Genomic DNA, 25,531 nt, shown 5'->3' with positions numbered 1-25,531 from the left:
GTGTTAGACTGTTTTATCTGCCAAGTCATCATTCTTAATTCTTTGGGAAGTGTTAACTGAAGCTCCCATCCATGTTTACTGCAGTTGCGCATCACTGTCTCTGGTGTATGCAGCTGTATGTATCTCTGTTCTCCACTCTGGCTGCTATGGGTCTAAGACTGTTTATCTTGCATCATTCACATTGCCCTGTATCACGATTGCTCTTTCTCATTGCTGTTTCCTTAAACTAAGCTTAAATCGGCGGTTTCTTGGGAATGAACTCTTAACATCAAGGTTGATGGAAGTTACAAATCTAAAGGGACCAAAGCACATTGTAGTCTTGTATATAGTCCTGCTGAGAATAGAAGTGCATTATTGTAATGGCAGAATATCTTTCTGAACTGTGAATGCTTATAGACATGAAAGGTAATTCTTTTGCAATTTTTACCTTTTTTTTTCTTTTTGTTAGTCTTTCTTTGAAGCAGCAAGCATGATGAGCCAGCTTTCTCACAAACATCTGATTTTAAATTATGGAGTATGTGTCTGTGGAGAGGAGAGTAAGTAAAACCACCAGCTTCCTTTCTGTTAATGTTATGTCTTTCAAAACATCCATTTTTATTTATATAGAAAATTTAATTTTAGGATCATAGTTGGATATCAGTATAACTATAACAAATTAAATATTGTTGAAACAGAAAACACTATATTTCTTTTTTTAATTTATTAATATTTCCGATACTTTTTCATTTAGGGGAAAAGGAGAATATACTTCCTACAAAGTTTGAAAACTGTTTTAGAGCATATAATCCCAGTTCTTTTGGTTTTATACTTACTTCATTGACTCTGTGATGCATTTTTTTCACATTAAAAGTATCTGAATGTGATATAATTGATGGTATTTCATAATTAACAATTTAAAAAATTTTGCAGTCTGTAATAATGGGACATAGGACAGTCAGTGGCATCTATGAAATATATATGTAAGTCTTTGTGTGCCACATAAAGTTTGACTAAGCTCTTGCTCGTTAAAACTCCAAGATCTTTTTTTTTTAATACTAATGTAAATTTCTCCAGTAAATTCTTTATTATTGATGTATGGATTATTCTCCAAATTAACCATGGGCAGCAAAACTTTCATAACATTTGTTTTAGCTACCCAGCAAGATCCAAAGGTGACTTTTGTCACCAAAAATTGTTATATACATATGAAAACTGATTTTAATATTAGTTGAAGCAGAGTCATGATTTGAGATTCATTCTATATATGATACTGTGTTTATATATAATTATTTAGACTTCTACCTCTTATTGTTGTGAATAAACTAAAACCCCAAAATGCAGTAGTATATACCTGTTATGCTTTCTTTAAATTATTGTATTTCATGTAATTTAATTTCTTTACCTATAATACTCACATATAACTATAAATATATTTATAAAAGTTTAAAATTATATATTTTTCATTGTATTATACTTTAGCCTTATTATTATTGTATTTTAATGCAGATATTCTGGTTCAGGAATTTGTAAAATTTGGATCACTAGATACATATCTGAAAAAGAATAAAAATTCTATAAATATATTATGGAAACTTGAAGTGGCTAAACAGTTGGCATGGGCCATGCATTTTCTAGTAAGTAGTATATTCTTTTGTCAACTTACTATTTTACATTATGAAGCAGTGTGAAAGGATCTTGACCTGGGAACAAGAAATAAGGCTATAGATGCTGAGTTATTTAAAATAATCTGTGTCACTTAGGGAAAGGGATTATTTTAGGTGTATATTGATATGAAATAAATTTTGAAATAAGTAGTATTGTCATTCCATCAATCTCTTAGAACTGCTGAAGGGTAATCTGTAGTTTGTGTACCTTGACTTTAAAGAATTGAATGAAAAATTATTTTAAAAAAAGCTATGGACAGCATAAAAGGATCCTGTAGAAAGTGCCTTGTTACGATATTTGTAGGTAATTGGAAATTATGTCCACTGAGAAAGTGATATTGTCAGAAAAGCAAAATACTTGAGGGTCAGCCAGTAATCAGATTCTTCAGAGTGCACCTACTGAACAGAAACAGTATTTCTTGTGTCAGCTGCTATCTACAATACATACAGTTTAAAATCTCAGATTTGTAAAGTGAACTGGCATAAAGTAGTTTTAAAAATATTAATTTTTCGGAGACTTCCCTGGCAGTCCAATGGTTAAGACTTAGCACTTCCAAGCAGGGGGTACAGGTCCAATCTCTGGTCAGGGTGCTAAGATCCCATATGCTGCCGAGTGTGGCAAAAAATAAATTAATAATTAAATAAAATAGCCTGTAAAAATGATAAAAGTAAGTGTTTATTTTATCATGGGTATAGATTATTATTTTGTTTAAAATGTAAAATAGGAAGCACAGTGCTGCTATAAAATTTCCTTTTATTTTCTCAAAGTATACCTCCAAATAATGTTGACTTAATTTTTGTTTTTTAAATCCATTTGGAGGCCCTGGACATACTAAGTGCTCAAAATTTGTGGATTAATATTTGAATGTTTATGCAATTAATTTTAATAGGAAGAAAAAACCCTTATTCATGGGAATGTGTGCGCCAAAAATGTTCTTCTTATCAGAGAAGAAGACAGGAAGACAGGAAATCCTCCTTTCATCAAACTTAGTGATCCTGGCATTAGTATTACAGTTTTGCCAAAAGACAGTAAGTTCTACAGAAATCAAATTTAATTTCATTAACCTTTGCTTGGAAGGAGGCATAAAAATCATGCTGTTAATTTTTCTCAAACACTATTTTATTGACATATTCTTGCTTAATAAATTTAGTTACCATTTTCAGCAACCTAAATTATAGTTACATCTTAGACTCTTGTCTGTTTCTCCTTTCTTATGTTTCTGAACTGTAAAGTGATTTTTTGAAGCAGTTTTAATCCCTAATTAAGTATGAAATGTCAGGTTTTATCCAATTTTATTGTGGAATTTTTTAATATCATTCTTTGAATCACAAGTAAATTTTCTAAATTTTTTTCTTTAGTCATTAAATAAAAATTTGAGAAGAAATACTTCTAGTTTGAAATTTTTATTTTGTTTCATTATTCAGCTAATTATGCCTTCTTTTACTTTTCTTTTGTGTTGGTAACATCCTTAACAAAATTAAAAATTTCAATCAAAGTGGAGTTTTTTTTTGATCCAAATAGTGTTGTAATTGTGTTTCATTGAATTAGCTAATTTCTCTAATTGAATGCTCTACATTTAGAATCCAGACTTATCAACTTTTGTACATTGATGCGTGGTTTCTTTTTTGAGCTAATAGTAGTTGAACTCTGTACCTGTATATGACAGTGAGGACAGGGACTATAGGGCAGAAAATGTTTTAGGAATTTAGGTCTGATACTTGGGGATTTTGCCATTTGGAGCGGAATGTGAAGAGAATATAAATTCGTATGAAGGAGAAAGGACTCTGTACTCTTAAATCTCTTAATTATGCACCAGAAATATTCACATTGCTTTACCACAATATACCAAAAGATGCAACAGTTCATCATTCTTATTTATTTATTTACTTATTTACATACTTGTTTACTTATATATATCTATCTTCTATCATTCTGTCTATGCCAGAATACCAGAAGGTAAAGTTAAAGTGTTTCCTCCTTTTGTAAATACCATTTTTCTGATGGGATCAAAGACATCAAAAAATTAACTTGGAAGATTCCATGGTCTGGGCAGAACCTATGTATATCAATATTGTGCCAAGAATATTTTGGTATAATTTAATCATTCGTTTGCCTGTTGGCCCTTGTTTTTCATCTGCAGGTTAGAATAGTCACTACTATTGAGTCATTAGTACAGATTGAAATGATGTTAACATTACCTTTATTGTTTATACATTGTAAAGAAGTAAAAAATATATCAAGAAGCAATTTGGGAAAAAATTTATGGGGAAAAAATATTGTGAATGCATAGCTGTTAGGAAAGGGTAGAGAGACCAGGGCAGTAGTTGAAACACTATGGTTTAATGAAAAATTTAGTTGATCCAGGATTCACTGTACAGTAACTAATTCTGTGCTATTAACAAATTGTATAATTTTGGGCGAATTATTCAGTCATATGGGTCTTAATGTTGGCATTGTTAAAGCTGAGATATTGAATTAGGTGATCTCAAAGGTCCCTTCTGGTCCTTAAGCATGTGTATATGCATGAACATACCCCCTGCCCCAAGCAAATTAAAATGATTTGATTATTCCAATTTGTGTGAAATTATTAACATATATAAGAATTGTTTTATTAAGGGAGTTATTTAAGATTTTTTTTTTTTTTTTTACTATCATTTAAAAGTCCTGCAGGAGAGAATACCATGGGTACCACCTGAATGCATTGAAAATCCTAAAAATCTAAACCTGGCAACAGACAAATGGAGTTTTGGTACCACATTGTGGGAAATCTGTAGTGGAGGAGATAAGCCGCTGAGTGCTTTGGATTCTCAAAGGGTAAGTTTGTATAAACATTGAAGTTGTAATTACTTTGTGATCCCTAATATTTCTTTCACATTATTTGATATTCTTTAGCCCATTTTATGTTAAAAAAGGTTGATAATGGCATTTATAATTTATTCTCAACATGTGGTTCTTTAATTATAGAAACTACAATTTTATGAAGATAGGCACCAGCTTCCTGCACCAAAGTGGACAGAATTAGCAAATCTTATTAATAATTGCATGGATTATGAACCAGATTTTAGACCTTCTTTCAGAGCCATTATAAGAGATCTTAATAGTTTGTTTACTCCAGGTATGTACTGTTGGAGAATCTTAATGATGTATTTAATAAATCCTTACTAATTTTGTAATCCCCCTCTGGGAAGTTCCCTGATGTCTTTTAGACCCTCTTAATTTCTTACATTCATATGACTTTTTCTACCTTATACATATTCTAGTCTCATTGATTGTGAAGTATTTTCATAAAAGGCTTTTACCCTTTAATAACCTCACTTTAGTTTGCTAGTTAATGAATATTACACTGAGAAGCTTATTTGATTTTTTGTAAACAATTCTTTGTTTTTTAAACTAGCTCTCACATATGGCTGATTAATTTTCTGAACATGAAGTAGATTTTTGTTTGTCCTCTCCTCCTTAAAAAACTTAGCTAAATATACATGTGTCTGACCCATAAATATTTTCTGTTCCAATACTACTTGCTCTTCTTGCCACAAAAATCGGCATACTTTATAAATACTAAAACTGCCTATTTTGGAAAGTATTCGTTTATCCTTTGCAAAAATCTTTACCAAAAACCTGTCCAATTATGAGTTATAATTCAAGGCTTCCATTAACAATCTAAATGTTTAGAGTTGCCTTGTATCAATTTGTATTTAGTGTTTCTAACTCATTATGATTATTTTGGTCAGCCTGAATAAGAATAATTTTAACCCAGAGAATGGATTTGCCAGATTATGGTAGAAATGTTATTTATTTCTCCAGATTATGAACTATTAACAGAAAATGACATGTTACCAAATATGAGAATAGGTGCCCTAGGATTTTCTGGTGCTTTTGAAGACCGAGACCCTACACAATTTGAAGAAAGACACTTGAAATTTCTACAGCAACTTGGCAAGGTAAGGTGTCAGAAGATTTTTAAATAATTGAAGTGTAATCACAAAACATTTTATTTAGGGGAGAAAAGACTTTTCTCTAAAGTTCACTTTCCACAGAGTTTTGGAGTGTTTGTATAACCAGCAAGTACCTACTATATAAAAACTCTGCTCAATATTTTATAAGAACCTAAATGAGAAAAGAATTGGAAGAAAGAACAAGTACGTGTATATATATAACTGAATCACTTTGCTCTACAGCTAAAACTAGCACAGCATTATTAATCAACTATACTTCAGTATAAAATAAAAAGTTTTTTAAAAAAGGTGTTTGTAGAAAAAAGGTTTAGTTTTCAGGTTTTGGGGAAATGCTGTTTTAAATAGCTGTCTTTACTGAAAATTTTGTTGGAACCTTTAACATGTACTGTGCATTGAACATTTTCAAGAGGAGGATAAATTAAGCTATATTTTTCCCAATTAATTTGACCATGATATTCTTTCTTGGTAGAGGGCACTTTAGTTATGAGATAGAGAAAAGAACAATTAATAAGCCTTTCCACCAGCCTCCTTTTTTAGTCACCTAAGGAAGAAATAATTAATCTCATTGCTCATTCAGAGTGCAGATGTTGACTGGAGAAGGCATGTTTACTAGCAGACAGTTTCTCTCTTCTGAAAGGTCACACAGTCAGGCATAGCCTACATATTAGGCTGGTAAAAAAGTTATTGTAGTTTCAGACTGTGGATTTTAAGCCATTGTAACTAGGCTCTAACACATCTTTATTAATCAAAATAGGAACCATTGCAATCAGCACATTTTTGCCAATGAGAAATAAGTTTGTTTATTCCTGTAGCATAAAAATCTGTGTTTCAGGATTCGACTGACTTTTGGAATGCATTTTCCCTGGAAAAAATCCTTGAGATGCTTGAAGAAGTGGTAGTCAGTTGGCGAGAGGTCAGCTGAATGTGGAGAATGAGGCAGAACTTCGTAGTGCGATTCATTCAGCTTTTGAAGCATTCGTTGTGTCGTGTGTGGTTGAGTGTTGTCATGGAGAAGAATTGGGGTTCTTTCTGTTGAGTAGTGCTGGCTTCAAGCATTGCAGTTTTAGGTGCATCTCATCGATTTGTTGGGCATACTTCTCAGATGGAATGGTTTTGCCAGGGTTCAGAAAACTAAAGTGGATCAGACAGGCAGCAGATCACCAAACAGTGATCATGACCTTTTTTGTCAAAACCTTTTACCAAACCTCCCAAAGTTTGGCTTTGGGAAGTGCTTTGGAGCTTCTTCTCAGTCCAGCCACTGAGCTGGTTGTCACTGGTTGTATAGAATACACTTTTCATTGCATGTCACAGTCAGATCGTTTTCATTGTTGCATAGAATAAGAGAAGACAACACGTCAAAGTGATGATTTTTTTGATTTGTGGTTAGCTCATGAGGCACCCAGCTTTTTCACCTTTCCAGTTTGCTTCAAATGTTGAATGACCATAGAATGTTCTTTGGCAACTTTTTGTGTAGTTGTAAGAGGATCAGCTTTAATGATCCTCTGAATTGGTCGTTGTCAACTTCCGATGGCCAGCCACTGTGCTCCTCATCTTCAAGACTCTCAACTCCTTTGCACAACTTCTTGAACCACCACTGCACTATACATTTGTTAGCAGTTCCTGGGCCAAATGCATTGTTGATGTTGCGAATTGTCTTCTCTGCTTTATGACCTATTTTGAATTGCTCAAATTTGTTTTTTGTCTAACATCATTTTCCTAGTCTAAAATAAATATAAAATAAACAGCAAGTAATAAGTCACTAGCAAAATGCCATAAAGCGAGAAATGTGCATTAAAATGATGTTTAACATAATCACATTTGTTTAAGAATGTATTCCAATATCAAACAGCAGAGTTCAATGCAAAACCACATTTACTTTTGCCCCAACCTATATTTTAAGTAAGATAGAAAAGGCTTACTTCTTAGTAGGTCCAATCCATAGTGGTAAGCCCTCATTCTTCCTCTAAGCTTGGTAGTATAGGGTTCTGAACCATGTGACCTTGTGAACTGGATTTTTGGCATGGATGCAATGTGAAGGCCTCACTTAGGTATTGAATCTAAACTAAATGTTCTGATCCAGTTTTGCTAGAGCTAAACATCGGGGGTTATATTATACATTGGCTTAGTTTTATTAATACTTTGATGTCATCCTTTGTAAAATATTCTTGAAAATGTTTCAGAGAGTGTAGCAATGACAAAAATAAGTCTAGGTATTTGGTATATTCATTATGTATTGCTGTGCAGCAAATTACCCTAAAACTTAACAGCTGGGAAAAAAAAACAAAACATTTATTAGGTGAGTCAGGAATCTGGGAGCAACTTAGCTGGATGATTCTAGTGCAGGGTCTCTCAAAAGACTGCAACCAAGGTGTCAGCCAGGTCTTGCAGTTTCATTTGAAAGCTTAACTAGGGAAAGACTTACTTTCAGGCTTGTCACATGGCTATTGATAGGCCTCAGAATATCTGCTTCCTAGCTCACTTACATGGGCCTCTCCACAGGCTGCCTCACAATATGGGAACTGAGAGCAAACACCCAAGATCAAAGCCATAGTCTTTTTATATCCTTATCTCAGGCATGGCATCTTCTCACTCTTGCCATATTCTGTTTACTGTCAGTTCAGTTCGGTTGCTCAGTTGTGTCCAACTCTATGTGACCCCAGGGACTGCAGCACGCCAGGCTTCCCTGTCCATCACCAACTCCCAGAGCTTGCTCAAACTCATGTCCATTGATTTGGTGATGCCATTTAGCCATCTTATCCTTTGTCGTCCCCTTCTCCTCCTGCCTTCAGTCTTTCACTCTCTTTCACTTTCAGTCAGTGTTTACTATAAATGAGTTTATAGCCTACACTCAAAGGAAGGGGATTTTAAAAGAGCTTGAATATCAGAATGTAGAGAATATTGAGAGATAATCACAGAAGCTACCAATGACACAGCATGACCTTGGCTTAAGCAGCAGACATTTTTTTTCCTCAAAGTTCTTGAGATAAGTCTTAAGATCAAGGTTCCAGTAGGGTTCAATTTCTGGTGAAGGCTCTCTTCTTAGCTTGCCACATGGCAACTTTCTCACTGTGTCCTCATGCGGCAGACAGCACTGGTGTCTCTTCCTTTTCTTGTAATGGCACTAGCCTTACAGGATGAAGGCCTCACTCTTGTGACCTTATTTAACCTTTATTACCTCTTCAGAGGCCCTGTCTCCACCACTTTGGGGTTAGGGCTTTATCATACAAATTTGAGGGGATGGGTCATGGACATTCAGTCCATACTACTACTACTACTAAGTCGCTTCAGTCGTGTCCGACTCTGTGTGACCCCATAGATGGCAGCCCACCAGGCTCCGCCGTCCCTGGGATTCTCCAGGCAAGAATACTGGAATGGGTTGCCATTTCCTTCTTCAATGCATGAAAGTGAAAAGTGAAAGTGAAGTCGCTCAGTCGTCTCTGACTCTTAGCGACCCCATGGACTGCAGTCCACCAGGCTCCTCCATCCATAACAGACCCTTATTCCATACAGCTCACTGACAGTGATATCAAAGTCTATATTGTGAAAAAGAAAAGTTCTTCCTCGAAGTTAGTGACAGAAATTTAGAAATTCCCTGGCATGTCCTTTGGCTTATCTTAAAAAATAATGTTTATGATTTGTTATAATGCCTTTTTGAAGTTGTTTATATTTAAGCCTCTAATTCCTTTTGGAGAAATTAAATATTTAGGCTTACTACACACCTACTAAAATATTGTCTCCTTTTTCTGAAAGTTATTTAATGTGAGTTTAGAGATACATCTTCTAATTCTAGCTGCTGAAATTGACTGCATAATCAGAATCAGTAATTTTTCTAGAAAACTTGAGATTTCCATCTTAATGTGATATGTGTTGTTTAAGGGTAATTTTGGGAGTGTGGAGATGTGCCGGTATGACCCTCTACAAGACAATACTGGGGAGGTGGTGGCTGTGAAAAAGCTCCAGCACAGTACTGAAGAGCACCTCAGAGACTTTGAAAGAGAAATTGAAATCCTTAAATCCTTGCAGCATGACAACATTGTAAAGTACAAAGGAGTCTGCTACAGTGCTGGTATGTTGCCCTTTGATACTTTTTTTGAATTTAGGACATGTCTTTGGCATAGTGGGTAATAGAAACATATGATGTCTCAAGATCTGGACTTAAAATATTCCAGTGTCCAGAGAAGGAAACATTCTGTATGACTGGAGATTGTGTTTGGTGTTGGTGGGCTGTAACTGCAGGAAATCCTTGATTATTTGGCTGATCATTCTTTTCACTGAGGATGATGGTTACCATTTTTGCTTTAGCATACCAAGGGAATATCATTTCTAAAGAAATTGTTCATATTTTCTGTGAAAGTATTATTTTTTAATTAGATCCTTTTTGTTCAGTATAGATGAAGAGAAAGTAAGTTTTCTCATCAGCTTATTTTGATTTGCATAAATGGTTACAGGAGATTAAAACATAAGTATTTCTAAAACTTTCTGTTCAGACCATTTTGATTCAGAAAGTTAGTGTTCCTAACTACCACGTGACCTTTAATATATAATCAGATTTTGTCATCTTAGACTCAGATTTTATATCTCTTTAGGTCATTCATACACAGTTATCTTATATTAGTTCATCAATAAAACATGACAGAATAAAACATTATGTTCTCATTTGTGTGTTAATAGGCCGGCATAATCTAAGATTAATTATGGAGTATTTACCATATGGAAGTTTACGAGACTATCTCCAAAAACATAAAGAACGGATAGATCATAAAAAACTTCTGCAGTATACATCTCAGATATGCAAGGTACCTAATATCCTGGCTATTTGTTCTAAATGAAGAGAGTTTGTGCTTAGTTGCTCAGTCATGTCTGACTATTTTGCGACCCCATGGACTATAGCCCGCCAGACTCCTTTGTTCATGGGTTTCTCTAGGCAAGAATATTGGAGTGGGTGGCCATTCCCTTCTCCAGGGGATCTTCCTGACCCAAGGATTGGACCCAGGTCTCCTGTATCACAGGTGGATTCTTTACCATCTGAGCCACCAGGGAAGCCCAAATAAAGAGCATACATTGAAGTAATTATTAAGAAATAATATTTTTTTTCTGTTTTCTCTAGAATTTTCCTTAGATAATTAAGGGAGTAGGTAAGCAGAAGACTAAATTGTTTACGTTTATAAAGCTGGCTGAAAGAAAAATGTTATTTTATCCATAGGGCATGGAATATCTTGGTACAAAAAGGTATATCCACAGGGATCTGGCGACAAGGAATATATTAGTGGAGAATGAAAACAGAGTTAAAATAGGAGATTTTGGATTAACCAAAGTCTTGCCACAAGACAAAGAGTACTACAAAGTGAAAGAGCCTGGTGAAAGTCCCATATTCTGGTGAGTATGTTTTAGTACCATAAAATGAAGTTTTAGAGCACAAACTTCAAACTTTATTTTTATTTTTAGTAGTTTGTCATTTATATATTTATAATAATAATCAATGAAGTTATTCCCTGTGTTTTTCACTGGGAATCTTATGATTTTAGGTCAAACATTCAAGTTTTTAATCTGTTTTGATGTTAATTTTTATATGTGGTGTAAGATAATGGTGTAATTTCATTCTTTTGCATGTATCTGTGCAGTTTTCTCAACACCATTTATTGGAGAACTGTCCTTTCTCCATGCTACCTCCAGCTTTGTTCTTCTTTATCAAGGTTTTTCCCTTTCTCAAAGGATCTTTGTAGTTTCATACAAATTTTAGAATTTTTTCTAGTTCTGTGAAATTTTGATAAGAATTGCATTAGATCTGTAGATTGCTTTGAGTGCTGTTGTTGTTGTTCAGTAGCCACGTTGTGTCTGACTCTTTGCTACCCCATGGACTGTAGCACACCAGGCTTCCCTGTCTTTCACCATCTCCCGGAGTTTGCCCAGATTCATGTCGATTGTATCGGTGATGCCATCCAGCTATCTCATCCTCTGAAGCCCTCTTCTCCTTCTGCCCTCAATCTTTCCTAGCTTCAGGGACTTTTCCAGTGAGTCAGCTGTTCCCATCAGGTGACCAAAACACTAGAGCTTCAGCTTCAGCCTCAGTCCTTCCAGTGAGTATTCAAAGCTGATTGACTGATTTTGATCTCTTTGCTTTAAGATTGACTGGTTTGGTCTCCTTGCTGTCCACGAGACTCTCAAGAGTCTTCTCCAGCACCACAGTTTGAAAGCATCAATTCTTTGGCGCTCTACCTTCCTTATGGTCCAGTTCTCACATCCATACATGACTACTGGAAAGACCATAGCCTTGACTATACGGACCTTAGTCAGCAAACTGATGTCCTTCCTTTTGAATATACTGTCTAGGTTTGTTATAGCTTTCTTCCAAGAAGCAAGCATCTTCTAATTTCATGGCTGCAGTCATCATCTGCAGTGATTTTAGAGCCCAAGAAGAGGAAATCTGTCACTGTTTCCACCTTTTCCCCTTCTCTATTTGCCATGAAGTAATGAGATCAGATGCTGTGATCTTGGTTTTGTAATATTGAGTTTTAAGCCAGCTTTTTCATTCTCCTCTTTAGAGGTTCTTTAGTTCCTCTTTGCTTTCTGCACTAAAGTGGTATCATCTGCATATCTGAAGTTGTTGATATTTCTCCCGGCAATCTTGATTACAGCTTGTAACTCATCCTCTACAGGGTCGCAAAGAGTCAGGCACAACTGAGCAACTAACACTAACACCAACTTACTAGCATGGGAAATGAGTGCAATTGTCTGGTAGTTTGAGCATTCTTTAGTACTCTGCTTCTTGGGAACTGGGATGAAGATCAACTTTTTCCTGTCCTGTGGCCACTGCTGAGTTTTTCAAAGTTGCTGACATATTGAGTGCAGAACTTTAATAGTTACCTGGGTTGGTCATAGCTTTTCTTCCAAAGAGCAAGCATCTTTTAATACTGTGGCTGCAGTCACCATCCAGTGATTTTGGAGCCTAAGAAAATAAAATCTGTCACTGTTTCCATTGTTTCACCATCTATTTGCCATGAAGTGATGGGACCATTTGCCATGATCTTAGTTTTTTGAATGTTGAGTTTTAAGCCAGCTTTTTACTCTCCTCTTTCACCTTCATCAAGAGGCTCTTCAGTTCCTCTTCACTTTCTGCCATTTTCAGTCTTTATTTCTGCCCTCATTTCTGTTATTTCCTTCCTTCTAATAACTTTGGACTTTGATCTTCTTTTTCTAGTTACTTTAGGTGTAAATTCAGATTGTTTGTGAGATTTTTCTTGTTTCTTGAGGTAGGCCTGTATTGTTATGAGCTTCCTTCCTAGAACTACTTTTGGTGCATTCAGTAGATTTTGGTATGCTTTATTTCTGTTTTCATTTGTCTTTGGATTTTATTTTTCTCTTTTGATTTCTTCATTGACCTATTAGTTGTTTAGTAGCATGTTGTTATTGAGGCAACTTATGGCTTAATATGTGATCTATCTTGGAATATTCCATGTGCATCTTAGAAGAATGAGTATTCTGTACATACCTTTGAACTCCATCTCACCTAATATGTCATTTAAGGCCAGCTGTTTCCTTACTGATTTTTCTGTGAATGATCTATCCACTGCTGTAAGTAGGGTGTTAAAGTCCCCTACTGTTCTTATTGTATTGCTTTTAATTTCTCCCTTTAGGTCTGAAAATATTTGTTTTATATATTTTGGTGCTCCTATGTATGTATAAATGTGTATTTATAAATATATTTTCCTTCCATCTAGTCTGTGTGTGTCTTTACTTCTGAAGTGAATCTCTTTTATGTATACGTAGATATATATACAGATGATGCAATTTTATGTACATACACATACAATGGAATACTACTTAGCCTTAAAAAATAATGAAATTTTGTCATTTGCAACAACATGGATGAATTTAGAGGGTCAGACAGAGAAAGATAAATACTGTATGATATCACTTATATTTGGAATCAAAAATACAACAAACTAGAGAATATAACAAAAAAAGAAGCAGACTCACAGATACAGAGAGTAAACTAGTGGTTTCAAGTAGGGAAGGGCATTATGGGGGTGGCCGAATGGGAGGTACAAACTGTTAGATGTAAGATAGGCTACAGGGATATATTTGTTCAACATGGAGAATATAGCTAATATTTTGTACTAACTGTAAATGGTATAAACCTTTAAAAATCATATATAAAAATTTTTAAAAAATCAGGTGCAAAAAAGGTGTATTAAACCAACATTAAAGAAACATGCAAAAATGTAAAACATAATACTCTAAATATAATATTTGTTGTTTTGGAAAATAGTTATTTTTTATAAAAATATTATTTATGCTAGTATTACTGGGTTTATTGTTATTTTTAATGATGCCTTTATGTCTCCTTGGTTTTGAAATCTAATGTGGTAAATATTAGTAGATACAACCCACATAAACAAAAGCTTTGAGGGCACATCAGTAATTTTTTAGTGTATAGGGGACTTCGCACCAGAACTGGAGGTATAGAGGATGCATTGTATTAAGGAAAGGCTAACAGCAGAGAGGACTAGACAACTTTTTCAGGTATCTAGGTCATTGATTTTGAAACCCTTTGTGCATATATACCCATTGAAAGAATCATCAAAAGCTATATTCTTTATGAAACATTTAAAAATTTTATATGATTGTAAATATTTTGTAAAGTATTATAAATAATGACATTAATACAAGGTGTGTCAATCCTTTAGAGGTATACAGTGAAATCCAAATGCCACAGCAACTTGACACAGATTGTCACCACTTAAAAAGGTATAGGAAGAGACTTTCTTTTTGATAGAAACTTTGTTATTCCTTTTTCTCTTTAAAATTATGTTTACACCACCCTTCTCAGAATTCTGCTTAATGTATTTTATTTTGCACTTGAAATATATCTTGATAATCTCCTTTGTAACCAAAATACCTATATAAATTGAATTAATTTTAAATTTCCTGTGACCACAAAACTATTCATGTTTTTTTTTTTTTTCTTCTGGATTGAACTATCATTGAAGTTACTGTCAGGGTGCAATTTCCAATGCAATATAAATGAATTATTAATTAGGATTAGTAATTTGACTAGTTCTTTAAAAATCCCCCTCCAACTAGTCCATACAGCTTTAGATAAATATTATTTACTTGTATAATGGGACCAGATTCAACATAAATTCCAAGTTTATTTTTGTTTTTGTAAACACAGAAAACTTTTTTGTATAAATGAGATGGGAATGGAAGAAGTTTTGTTATAACAGTGTCATTCACGTTTGTGACTTGTGATAAGCAAAACAGTATACAGTGATCTACCAATAGAATTTGTTAGCTGGCAATTTCATTAGATCCATTCTGTTTTCAATTTCATAGAAAACAAAGAATTAAACCCACTTGATTTTCAAAAGTGGATTTACTACCCAGTCATTAGGGTCTTTAATTTTCTCAGTTTCTGGGGAGTATGCCAAAAATTTTTTTTCAAATTAATTCAAATCATGGTATTACTCTCATGTAGAGGCATCTTGTTTATATGTTTATAAAAAGTTAAAAAACAATATTAATTTTGATACAGTATTTTAAATAATGTTTTCCATTTTTAAATACATGATTTAAATATGGCAATCCCTTGCGCTATCTCAAAGATTGAGTCACTTAATGAAAAATGTCCTTCATTCAGTCTGCTTAGCAACACCAGGCCTCATAAACAAATACACTTATTTTCTGACAGAAAAAACTAGTTCATTTTTCAGTTCAAGTAATTAATGTTATGAAATACTGTTTTTAAAAAAATCATTATAAACTATAGAACACATGTGCAGAGAGACAAGTTTACAATGAAGCCTAACAAGGCATATCTATCAGAGTTCCTTCCTTTTGAGATTCTTTCTTTTCTAATTTAAATATTCACTTTCATACCTAACTTTATATTCTTATCATAAAGAAAGCCCCTAAAGCTTTGGGCCCTGTATTTCTTCCTGAATATCTGGAAAGATTAATCACAAAGGAAGCCAGGATAAGCTTATGTGCTTGTGTGCATGCTAAGTCGCGTCAGTTGTGTCCGACTCTTTGCGACCTCATGGACTATAGCCTTCATCTCCAGGGGAGGAGTGCAGGCTCCTCCGTCTGTGGGATCCTCCAGGTGAGGATAGTGGAGTGGGTTGCCGTGCCCTCCTCCAGGGCAGGATAAGCTTAAGATGATGTATATTTAGTACAATTAATTTCATTATTAAACAATTAAGATAAACCATTTCTCATTACTTAATTTCCTAATATATAATACAGAATAAAATATCATTAAGATTACGTTTTATGAGGTAAGGCATATGGTAAAAGGCCTATTACTCCTTCAGCAAATAAATGTTTTAGGGAAATTGAATTCTGATGTTTGACTTTGTGCTGCTCAGTCGTGTCAACTCTTTGCAACCTGTAGACTGTAATTCACCAGGGATTTTGCAGGCAAGAATACTGGAGTGAGTTTCCATTTCCTTCTCCAGCACTTCCCCACCCAGTGATCCAGCCCATGTCTCTTGCATCTCCTGCATTGATAGGTGAATTCTTTACCAGTATTGCCACCTGGGAAGCCTGATGTTTGACTTTGGGGATTCACTAATAAGAAGCTTGTATAAAAATCAGAAACCATATCATTGTCATCATGATCAAGATTTTATGTATTTAATGAAAAAGAAAGCTATATACTGCTAGAAACTAATCAGATAGCATATTGTTTTATTTTCATAGTAGCAAGTAAAAATACTAAGTGTTTTATATAAGTAAATGAGGTCAACTAATTTTTACATAAATATTTCAGAAGGAGTTGATAGAATATATTTTAACTAACTTATTGAAAAGTAAACACTAAATCTAAAGTTTGAAAGAAATCATAATTTTTGTCCATAGGATTTAGCCACCATATTTTTAAAAATATGTAATTTCATTTAAAAGAATTATTGTCATCTGTATTGCTTTTATTGTTCAAAAGTGCTGTTTAGCTTACAGCTTGCCCTGTAGGTTTGTATTAAGAAGAACTAAGGGAAAATGCTTCTGCTGAAATTTTTTTTTAAATTTATTTATTTTAATTGGAGGCTAATTAATTTACATTATTGTATTGCTTTTGCCATACATCAGCATTAATCTGCCACGGGTGTACATGTGTTCCCAATCCTGAACCCCCCTCCTTCCTCCCTCCCCATACCATCCCTCTGGGTCATCCCAGTGCACCAGCCCCAAGCATCCTGTATCCTGCATCGAACCTAGACTGGCAATTCGTTTCTTATATTATACATGTTTCAATGCCATTCTCCCAAATCATCCTACCCTCTCCCTCTCCCACAGAGTCCAAAAGACTGTTCTGTACATCTGTGTCTCTTTTGCTGTCTCGCATACAGGGTTATTGTTACCATCTTTCTAAATTCCATATATATGCATTAGTATCCCGTATTGGTGTTTTTCTTTCTGGCTTACTTCACTCTGTATAATCAGCTCCAGTTTCATCCACCTCATTAGAACTGATTCAAGTGTATTCTTTTTAATGGCTGAGTATTACTCCATTGTGTATATGTACCACAGCTTTCTTAACCATTCATCTGCTGATGGACACCTAGGTTGCTTCCATGTCCTGGCTATTATAAACAGTGCTGCAATGAACACTGGGATACATGTGTCTCTTTCAGTTCTGGTTTCCTCAGTGTGTATGCCCAGCAGTGGGATTGCTGGGTCATAAGGCAGTTCTATTTCCAGTTTTTTAAGGAATCTCCACACTGTTCTCCATAGTGGCTGTACTAGTTTGCATTCCCACCAACAGTGTAAGAGGGTTCCCTTTTCTCCACACCCTCTCCAGCATTTATTGTTTGTAGACTTTGGGATTGCAGCCATTCTGACCGGTGTGAGATGGTACCTCATTGTGGTTTTGATTCGCATTTCTCTGATAATGAGTGATGTTGAGCATCTTTTCATGTGTTTGTTAGTCATCTGTATGTCTTCTTTGGAGAAATGTCTATTTAGTTCTTTGGCCCATTTTTTGATTGGTTCGTTTATTTTTCTGGAATTGAGCTGCAGGAGTTGCTTGTATATTTTTGAGATTAGTTGTTTGTCAGTTGCTTCATTTGCTATTATTTTCTCCCATTCTGAAGGCTGTCTTTTCACCTTGCTTATAGTTTCCTTTGTTGTGCAGAAGCTTTTAATTTTAATTAGGTCCCATTTGTTTATTTTTGCTTTTATTTCCAGTATTCTGGGAGGTTGGTCATAAAGGATCCTGCTGTGATTTATGTCAGAGAGTGTTTTGCCTATGTTCTCCTCTAGGAGTTTTGTATATAGATCAATGGAACAAAATAGAAAGCCCAGAGATAAATCCACACACCTATGGACACCTTATCTTCAACAAAGGAGGCAAGAATATACAATGGATTAAAGACAGTCTCTTTAACAAGTGGTGCTGGGAAAACTGGTCAACCACTTGTAAAAGAATGAAACTAGAACACTTTCTCGGAGAAGGCAATGGCACCCCACTCCAGTACTCTTGCCTGGAAAATCCCATGGATGGAGGAGCCTGGTCGGCTGCAGTCCATGGGGTCGTTAAGAGTCGGACACGACTGAGCGACTTCACTTTCACTTTTCACTTTCATGCATTGGAGAAGGAAATGGCAGCCCACTACAGTATTCTTGCCTGGAGAATCCCAGGGACTGGGGAGCCTGGCAGGCTGCCGTCTATGGAGTCGCACAGAGTCAGACACGACTGCAGCGACTTAGCAGCAGCAGAACACTTTCTAACACCATACACAAAAATAAACTCAAAATGGATTAAAGATCTAAACGTAAGACCAGAAACTATAAAACTCCTTGAGATTTTTTTTTTTAATTATTAAAGCAGGGTTTTGAATTAATGGCAAATCCTTCTACTGTTTTTGCTATAGAGCCCCTTGGAAAATATGTGTATGTTTTTCTGCTTACTCCTCACCTGGTTTGAAGATCTCTGTACTAGTTATGAGATAAAGATCTAACCGAAGACTGTAATGGCAGTATTGGATTGGAAGGCTGATTGGAGACATATCTAAGACATACTAAAAGAAACTTAGTGACTCAGTCGACTTTGGAGTGAGAGATGAGTCAAATATAATTCTTAAGATTTTCAGTTTAGGGAGTTGGATAGATTTGATGCCATTCATTGATTGCACAGAGAAAGCAAAATAATCTTGAACAGATGGGCTGGATTTCTTTTTGCCTATGGAACTTTAATGTGTAAATTTTCAGTAAGTCTGAAACACAAGAGAAATGTCAAAGATAAAGTGGCTGTAAATTTGGGAGACCTTAGTGTGTAAGTGGATGATACTATCTAAGGGAAATCTTTTGAAAGAGAGGAAAAGCTCTGATGATGGAACTTGGGGAAAACCCAACTTTAGAGAATGGAGAAAAGGAGGGAGCGTGCTGGGGAAATGCCATTAAAAACGAATCTCCTCGCAACCCAGAAAGCCTCTCCCCCAAAACAGAAAGAAAACAGTTCATTACTGAGTAAACATTAATCCAGAAAGTAATGTGCATCATAAGCAGTCTGCTAAGAGATTGCAAAAAAACAGAAAAAAATCTCACTCTTGGATATGGCCAGGCCAGTTCAACTCATTCCATATATGTTCTCAGGATAAACAGTAACTAGTCCTCAAGTAAGAGGACTCTACAGCATCATCTGTCACACATAAGTTCATCCTAAATTCACTTAGTAATAGGAGTGCCCATTTGTGTTAGCTAATTGGCTTTATCCAAAGGAAAAATAAACTTCTCATATCTTTATGATAGGAGATAGTTTTGAAACTTGCAGGAGGTACCAGCCCAAGTTAGGCTCCTGCCCTCCCACTTAATCTGGGATGTAGGGGCATGATCTTCCTTGGTAACTGCATTCTGAAGAGGTGGTTTCCAGGTTCTTGAGAAAGACATTGCTGTAAACCTGGGAAGAGGCTTTTAAGCAAAAGCTTTTAAAAAGATTTTTACATATATTTCAAAGAGAGAATTCACAATTCTCAATTTTCTAAAGTAAATGAGAGAGTCTTTCCCCTCCTTTTCTACGTGGGCTTCTTTTTCCCTTTGTATTTATCCTTACCTATGTAATGTGAAAACGAAGGGAGAAATTACAGAGTGCTTTCATGAGCCAAAGTAAGAGAATATTTTGCAAAGGTTGAGGGAGTAGTACTCCTCTTCAAGGAGGTTATATTCCATTTGTGGGATAAACTAACATAACCAAATATGTAAATTTTTAAAATAAATATAAAAATAATAGAGCATTACATGGTTAATGGTGTAGTATAGACTGAAAGTACTATAGAAATTCAGTAGCATGAGGTCATTAAGACCTTAAGTAGTTAGAGAAGGATTTCTGGAAGTGAGAAACTTGGGGGAAACTGAAGGAGAGAAGGAGATTTTGAAGGAGAGATTCAGTTTATATAATTCATATTTTAAATCTTAGTTTAAAACAGATCTTTTGTTATTCTCTATAATGAATATAAACAGAATATAAACGTTGTAGACCATGATGTTCATAATCCATTGGCCAAAATTCTCCTTTGGGTAGTGTTAATACTTGAGGGAAAGGATGACACCACTTTCCCCTGTGACTTTCTATTTTCTATATTCCCTCTTATAATCACCCCCTTTCAGATTAACAGTTATTTGTTTTATATGTTAATAGCTTCAAGTCTTCTCCAGCTTAAAAGGCACTCTTTTCTCTATGATACTTGCATGCGTGCCAAGTGACTTCAGTTGTGTCTGACTCTGTTTGACATTATGGACTGCAGCCTGCTCGGCTCCTCTGTCCATGGGATTCTCCGAGCAAAAATACTGGAGTGGATTGCCATGTCCTCCTCCAGGGAATCTTCCCAACTCAGGGATCAGACCCTAGTCTCCTGCGTTGCAGGCAGATCCTTTACCATCTGAGCCACCAGGGACGCCTCCCTAGGATATTTACCTGGATTCATTTTCATTTTAAGCTTAACTTGTAAAGATCAGTTTTTTGTTTTTTGTTTTTTGTTTTTTTTTCATTTCTTTGAAAGTACTGTGCAATTAACCCTGGTGTTAAGGAGACAAAATTAAATCTTTTTTTTTTTTTTTTTGGCTTTTAATTATCTTTGTGTGTCGTGGTTCCCAAGACCACCCTCAGGTTTGATCATTCACTGGAAGGACTCATAGGACTCAGCATACAGTCATAAGCATGACTATGACTCTCACAGAGGAAGGATGCAAAGGAAAATCAGCAAAAGGAAAAAACTCTGTGGCGATGCCTGGAGGAAACCAAGCACATGTTTTCAAGTATCCTCTCCCAGTAAAGTCAAATGGGACACACTTAATTCCCCCAGCAATAAATTCTGACTACATGTGTGAAATGTCATCTACTAAGGAAGCTTCATAGAGACTCAGTGCCCACAGTTTTTATTGGAACTGACCCATGTAGATATTTCTGTCTGGCATATACCAAAACTCTAGACTCATATTGTCTACGGAAATGGTTTAGGTGCAGTAAGCCACTTCTGTCATTTAGGGAATTGTGGAAACCCTCCTGAATCTAACATCCCAGGTACCAGTCAAGTGTCAGCATTCAACCCATAGACCTTTTTGATGATTGCAAACTCAGGCCTGATGTGTTAACCCTTTTCTGTACACCTTGTTTTTTTGTTTTGGTTTTAAATCCAGTGATTTGCAGGTAAAATCAAGAGTTGGCACATCAAGTAACTCTTAAATATATTACAGGTATGCACCAGAATCACTGACAGAGAGCAAGTTTTCTGTGGCTTCAGATGTTTGGAGCTTTGGAGTGGTTCTGTATGAACTTTTCACATATATTGAGAAGAGTAAAAGCCCACCAGCGGTCAGTATGCTTTTTGTTTACTTTCAAATTTTTTTTTAACATGAGAAAAGCTTTTCCAAAGAGTAATAGTAAACTTAGGGTTATTTTAGAGTTCCTATTGGTTATTTATAACACAAAAAGCAACAGAATAACCCCCAAACTAACTGATTAAATTAACTTGAGGTTTTGAAAGGTGGGGATTGTAGTACTGTTTAATATATTCTGTTAATATTATTTTTAGTAAAGCCAATAAACTCATTCATCCCAGGAATTATTGCAAATGTTAAACCTTTTAAAGTAATATTTTTTCTATTCATTGTATAATTTTAATATAGGACAGTATATAAAAGAAAATGAAAGTAATCTCTAATTCAGCTACTCAGAGGTAATCACTTTAATACTGTATATGTTTTCTTTCAGGATTCTTTTAATTTTATATGTAAAAATTAAATTTTATTTAAAAGTTTTATTTATAAAATAAGTCATACTGTACAGTTTGCTTTCCTACTTTTTCATTACAGATTATAACATGGACATTTTCCTATGTTAATAAATATTTACTGCAAATATGACTTCTAATTTCTTGGTGGTGTTTAAACATAAGGACATAGTTTCTGGACAATCATTTTCTGTTTTTCATCCTTATAACATTCATTGAACATAGTGGCTATCCTTATATATAAATATTTATGTTTATCTCTGGTTGTCATGTTAGAGTGAAAATGTAATTATATGTGAAACACTATAAGCTCTTATATATAAAAGATTTTGATAATTTCAAAATGCTCTCCAGGAAATCTCTTTTTCAATTAGACTCTCGGTAGCTGTGCACAGGGGTATATATTTTATCATTTGTCGGTGTCGACTGTTACATTTCCACGCAGTTTTGCCAAACTGATGGGAGAGAAGTTGTACCGATTTGATTTTAATTTGCATTTCTCCCTTCAGTGTGACTGAGTACATATTTATTGGGTGTTTGGGGTATGTGCACGTGTGCATTGTATCCTCGTGTGCTTTGCCCATTTTTATATTGGCAATTTTTCTTACCAATATACAAGAGTCTTCTGTATTTAAATAAATGTGTTCATTGTAAATATTCCTCTACCTTATGGTTCAGACTTTAATCTTATGAAATTTAAACATATGAACATCTCTCCATTGCATTTATGCTTTAATACTCATTCTGCATTTTTAAATGACCTCTTCTACATTCAGCTTTTTATTTCAACTGAAATGTGATATGATATGTTAAAGTGTGTTTTTAGTTCACTGGTTTTGAATTCTTCTCAGGGGATTTGTGTTGAGGGTGTTAAAGTTACAGAAATGGCATTATAGAGGTTCCACATTTAACAATCTTTTATGAAGTATGACTGAAAAGGAAGTTTTTAAAGTTAAAATAGTCTTGTTTTTAAAAGTTTCAAGGTAAGGAAACATACATACATGGGATTTTTCCCATTTACTGGAAGAAATTGAGAATTCTGCTTCAAATTAAGTGTACCAAAAATATGTCATTGAAAAGTGGATTTGTGTTTTAGGAATTTATGCGTATGATTGGCAATGACAAACAAGGACAGATGATCGTGTTTCATTTGATAGAACTCCTGAAGAATAATGGAAGGTTACCGAGACCAGATGGATGCCCAGATGAGGTAACAAAAATTTTTTTTATCCACAGTAATCATGCATTTTCTTTCTCTTTTTACCCAAGGATTTCAGGTCAGTTTATGCAGTTCACTGAACTTTTAGATACATAGCATAAACATGACTGTGGATGTAGGTGTAGACATGCCATATGCCTCTATGAAAAAATTAAGTGGGAGTTCCGAATTCCTGGCTTCACCAATTAAAAAGTGGCGCTTTGTGTTCATTGTAATTTTGGCTTATTTTCCCTTTTACAGATTTACGTGATTATGACAGAATGCTGGAACAATAATGTAAACCAGCGCCCCTCTTTCAGAGACCTAGCAGTTCGAGTTGATCAAATAAGGGACAACATGACTGGATGAAAGAAATGAACTTCACTCTGAGACCAGAATAGACTTACAGAACAAAGTTTTGTATTTCACATTGCTGTGGACTGTTGTAACGTATATCATTATTATGTATATCACAATACTAGCCAGCAAAAGTGTGGAAATACCTGCTTAAAACTTTCGAAGTAAAGTGAATTTTTCTTCATGAGGATACCAGCCAAACACATTGATGAAAAGTCCTTAGCAAAGAGTTTTGTAAAATATTTCAGGAACCTGATCAGTCAGTTAACATCACTTTTCTTTGGCAAAAAAGAAAATTAGACATTTTTCAACTAAGAATTATGAGAGATTAAAAAATTGTAAATTTTAAATATATACAGAATATGTATGTACAGTTTTTACCATGGTGAATGTATGACACCTTGGCACCTTGTGTGATGTTTTACACAAGGGCTGGTATTCATAACTAATGTTTTATAATTTTTCCATAGTTTATCTATGATAACTTCATTCTATAGACAAATTAAGATACTCAGATAATTGAATATGCACCTTTTTGTCCTTGCGCATCTATGTCACTGGCCAGCAATATGAGCAGGTGTATACTTTAGCTTGTTGTTCTGTGTACTGTAAATATTTTTCAAAGCAAAGGGAACAAATGTTTAGTTTTATTTGTATAGGGAATTTTCCTGACCCTCTAGAATACATTTTGAAATGGAACAAGTTTACAAAGATTAACACAATATATTTTCTTATTTGTCTCCCTTGTATCTGTTTGTGGCACCTATGTTTTTTAAATAGAACTATCTCCAGATTTTTTCTAAGACCACCGTGAACAGTTTTATTTTAAAATTTTGAGATTACAAATGCCAGGAATATTGTCATCCCTTGAGCTGTTGGTTGCCAGGAAGATCCCTGGGACCTATGGTCATGCATTAAATTTAAGTGTAAGCTGTAATATAGATTTTGTTTTTCATATATAAAGCCTGCTAAGATGCACAGTGGGTTAGGAATTTTTTTCTTAAGAATGTGTATTTTAGGGATTTCAGAAATCTATTGTAGTCATAAAAGAGATCTTTTTTGTTGTTGTTAGATTCTTATATACAAGGGAGAAATTAAATTGATTTTTTAAAATGCTTATTAATTTTATTCAAAAATGCCAGTAGAAAATTCTTAATGTATATCTTGAAGAAAAATGAGTGTTTTCAATTAAGTATAAAGGGTTGTTTTTTATTATTGTCATTTTAGTGCTACTCCATTTTAGACATCATACCTAAAATATGGTGGGTTTTTGTGTGTGTGTGTTATTTATACAAAGTTTAAAATACTTGGAATTTTGGTTAGAAAGAAAATAGTTCATTTTCAATGCTATATGCTGCTTTTTTTTTTTAACTTAAAGACTTTAGATTATCTTTCTAACTTTTGGAGCTGGTTTTTAAATGCATATTATATATAAGGAAAAAAAATGCCTCACACATAAAGTTTGAATTTTTTTGTTGGAAGGAAAGGGAAGAAATGCTTTTTATGTTATCTTTAAAGTATTTGGGCTTCCTTCATAGCTCAGTTGGTAAAGAATCTGCCTGCAATGCAGGAGACCCCGGTTCGATTCCTGGGTTGGGAAGATCCCCTGAAGAAAGGATAGGCTACCCACTCCAGTATTTTTGGGCTTTCCTGTGGCTAAGCTGGTAAAGAATCTGCCTGCAATGCAGGAGACACCAGTTCGATCCCTGGGTTGGGAAGATCCCCTGGAGAAGGGAAAGGCTACCCACTTCAGTATTCTGGCCTGGAGAATTCCATGGACAGTCTAGTCCATGGGGTTGCAAAGAGTCAGACATGACTGAGTGACCTTCACTTACTTTAAAACATTTTACCAAATGTAGTTACCAAACAGACAAATCTTCTAAAATGATAATATATTAGATTTTAAAAGATTTCTAGTAAATATTTTGATGAAAATTGACTATAATTTTTATTTAATTTGTAAAAAGACTCCTCCAGGATCTATATATGTAATGTTAATGCACTTAAGAGATCTTCCGTTCTGCTACTTTTCAAGTCAAAAATAGCATATCATAATATGTTTGATTTCAGATTATTGTACTAAAACTTAGGTACCTGAAGTAGATTCTTAAAGGTCGATAACATTTTGTTTATAAAAATAAGGATGTTAA

At 34.7% G+C, this 25,531-nt stretch overlaps 1 protein-coding gene across 1 annotated transcript in view; it reads left to right on the top strand.

Moving 5' to 3' along the window:
* The window catches only part of JAK2 (Janus kinase 2), an 84,183-nt gene extending 59,726 nt beyond the window's left edge, over positions 1-24,457 (top strand). Inside the window, exons 12-23 of the mRNA XM_068973724.1 lie at positions 449-536; positions 1,486-1,613; positions 2,534-2,672; positions 4,307-4,458; positions 4,609-4,759; positions 5,449-5,585; positions 9,477-9,666; positions 10,272-10,396; positions 10,804-10,976; positions 21,291-21,408; positions 22,923-23,036; positions 23,286-24,457. Of these exons, the coding sequence (XP_068829825.1) occupies positions 449-536; positions 1,486-1,613; positions 2,534-2,672; positions 4,307-4,458; positions 4,609-4,759; positions 5,449-5,585; positions 9,477-9,666; positions 10,272-10,396; positions 10,804-10,976; positions 21,291-21,408; positions 22,923-23,036; positions 23,286-23,393 (1,623 nt within the window). The 3' untranslated portion in view covers positions 23,394-24,457. The remainder of the gene's footprint in view (positions 1-448; positions 537-1,485; positions 1,614-2,533; positions 2,673-4,306; positions 4,459-4,608; positions 4,760-5,448; positions 5,586-9,476; positions 9,667-10,271; positions 10,397-10,803; positions 10,977-21,290; positions 21,409-22,922; positions 23,037-23,285) is intronic.
* The last annotated feature ends 1,074 nt before the right edge of the window (positions 24,458-25,531 follow it).

This window comes from Capricornis sumatraensis, chromosome 6, assembly GCF_032405125.1.
Source record: "Capricornis sumatraensis isolate serow.1 chromosome 6, serow.2, whole genome shotgun sequence".
Taxonomy (NCBI): domain Eukaryota; kingdom Metazoa; phylum Chordata; class Mammalia; order Artiodactyla; family Bovidae; genus Capricornis; species Capricornis sumatraensis.
This window is presented reverse-complemented; position numbering and strand designations above follow the sequence as displayed.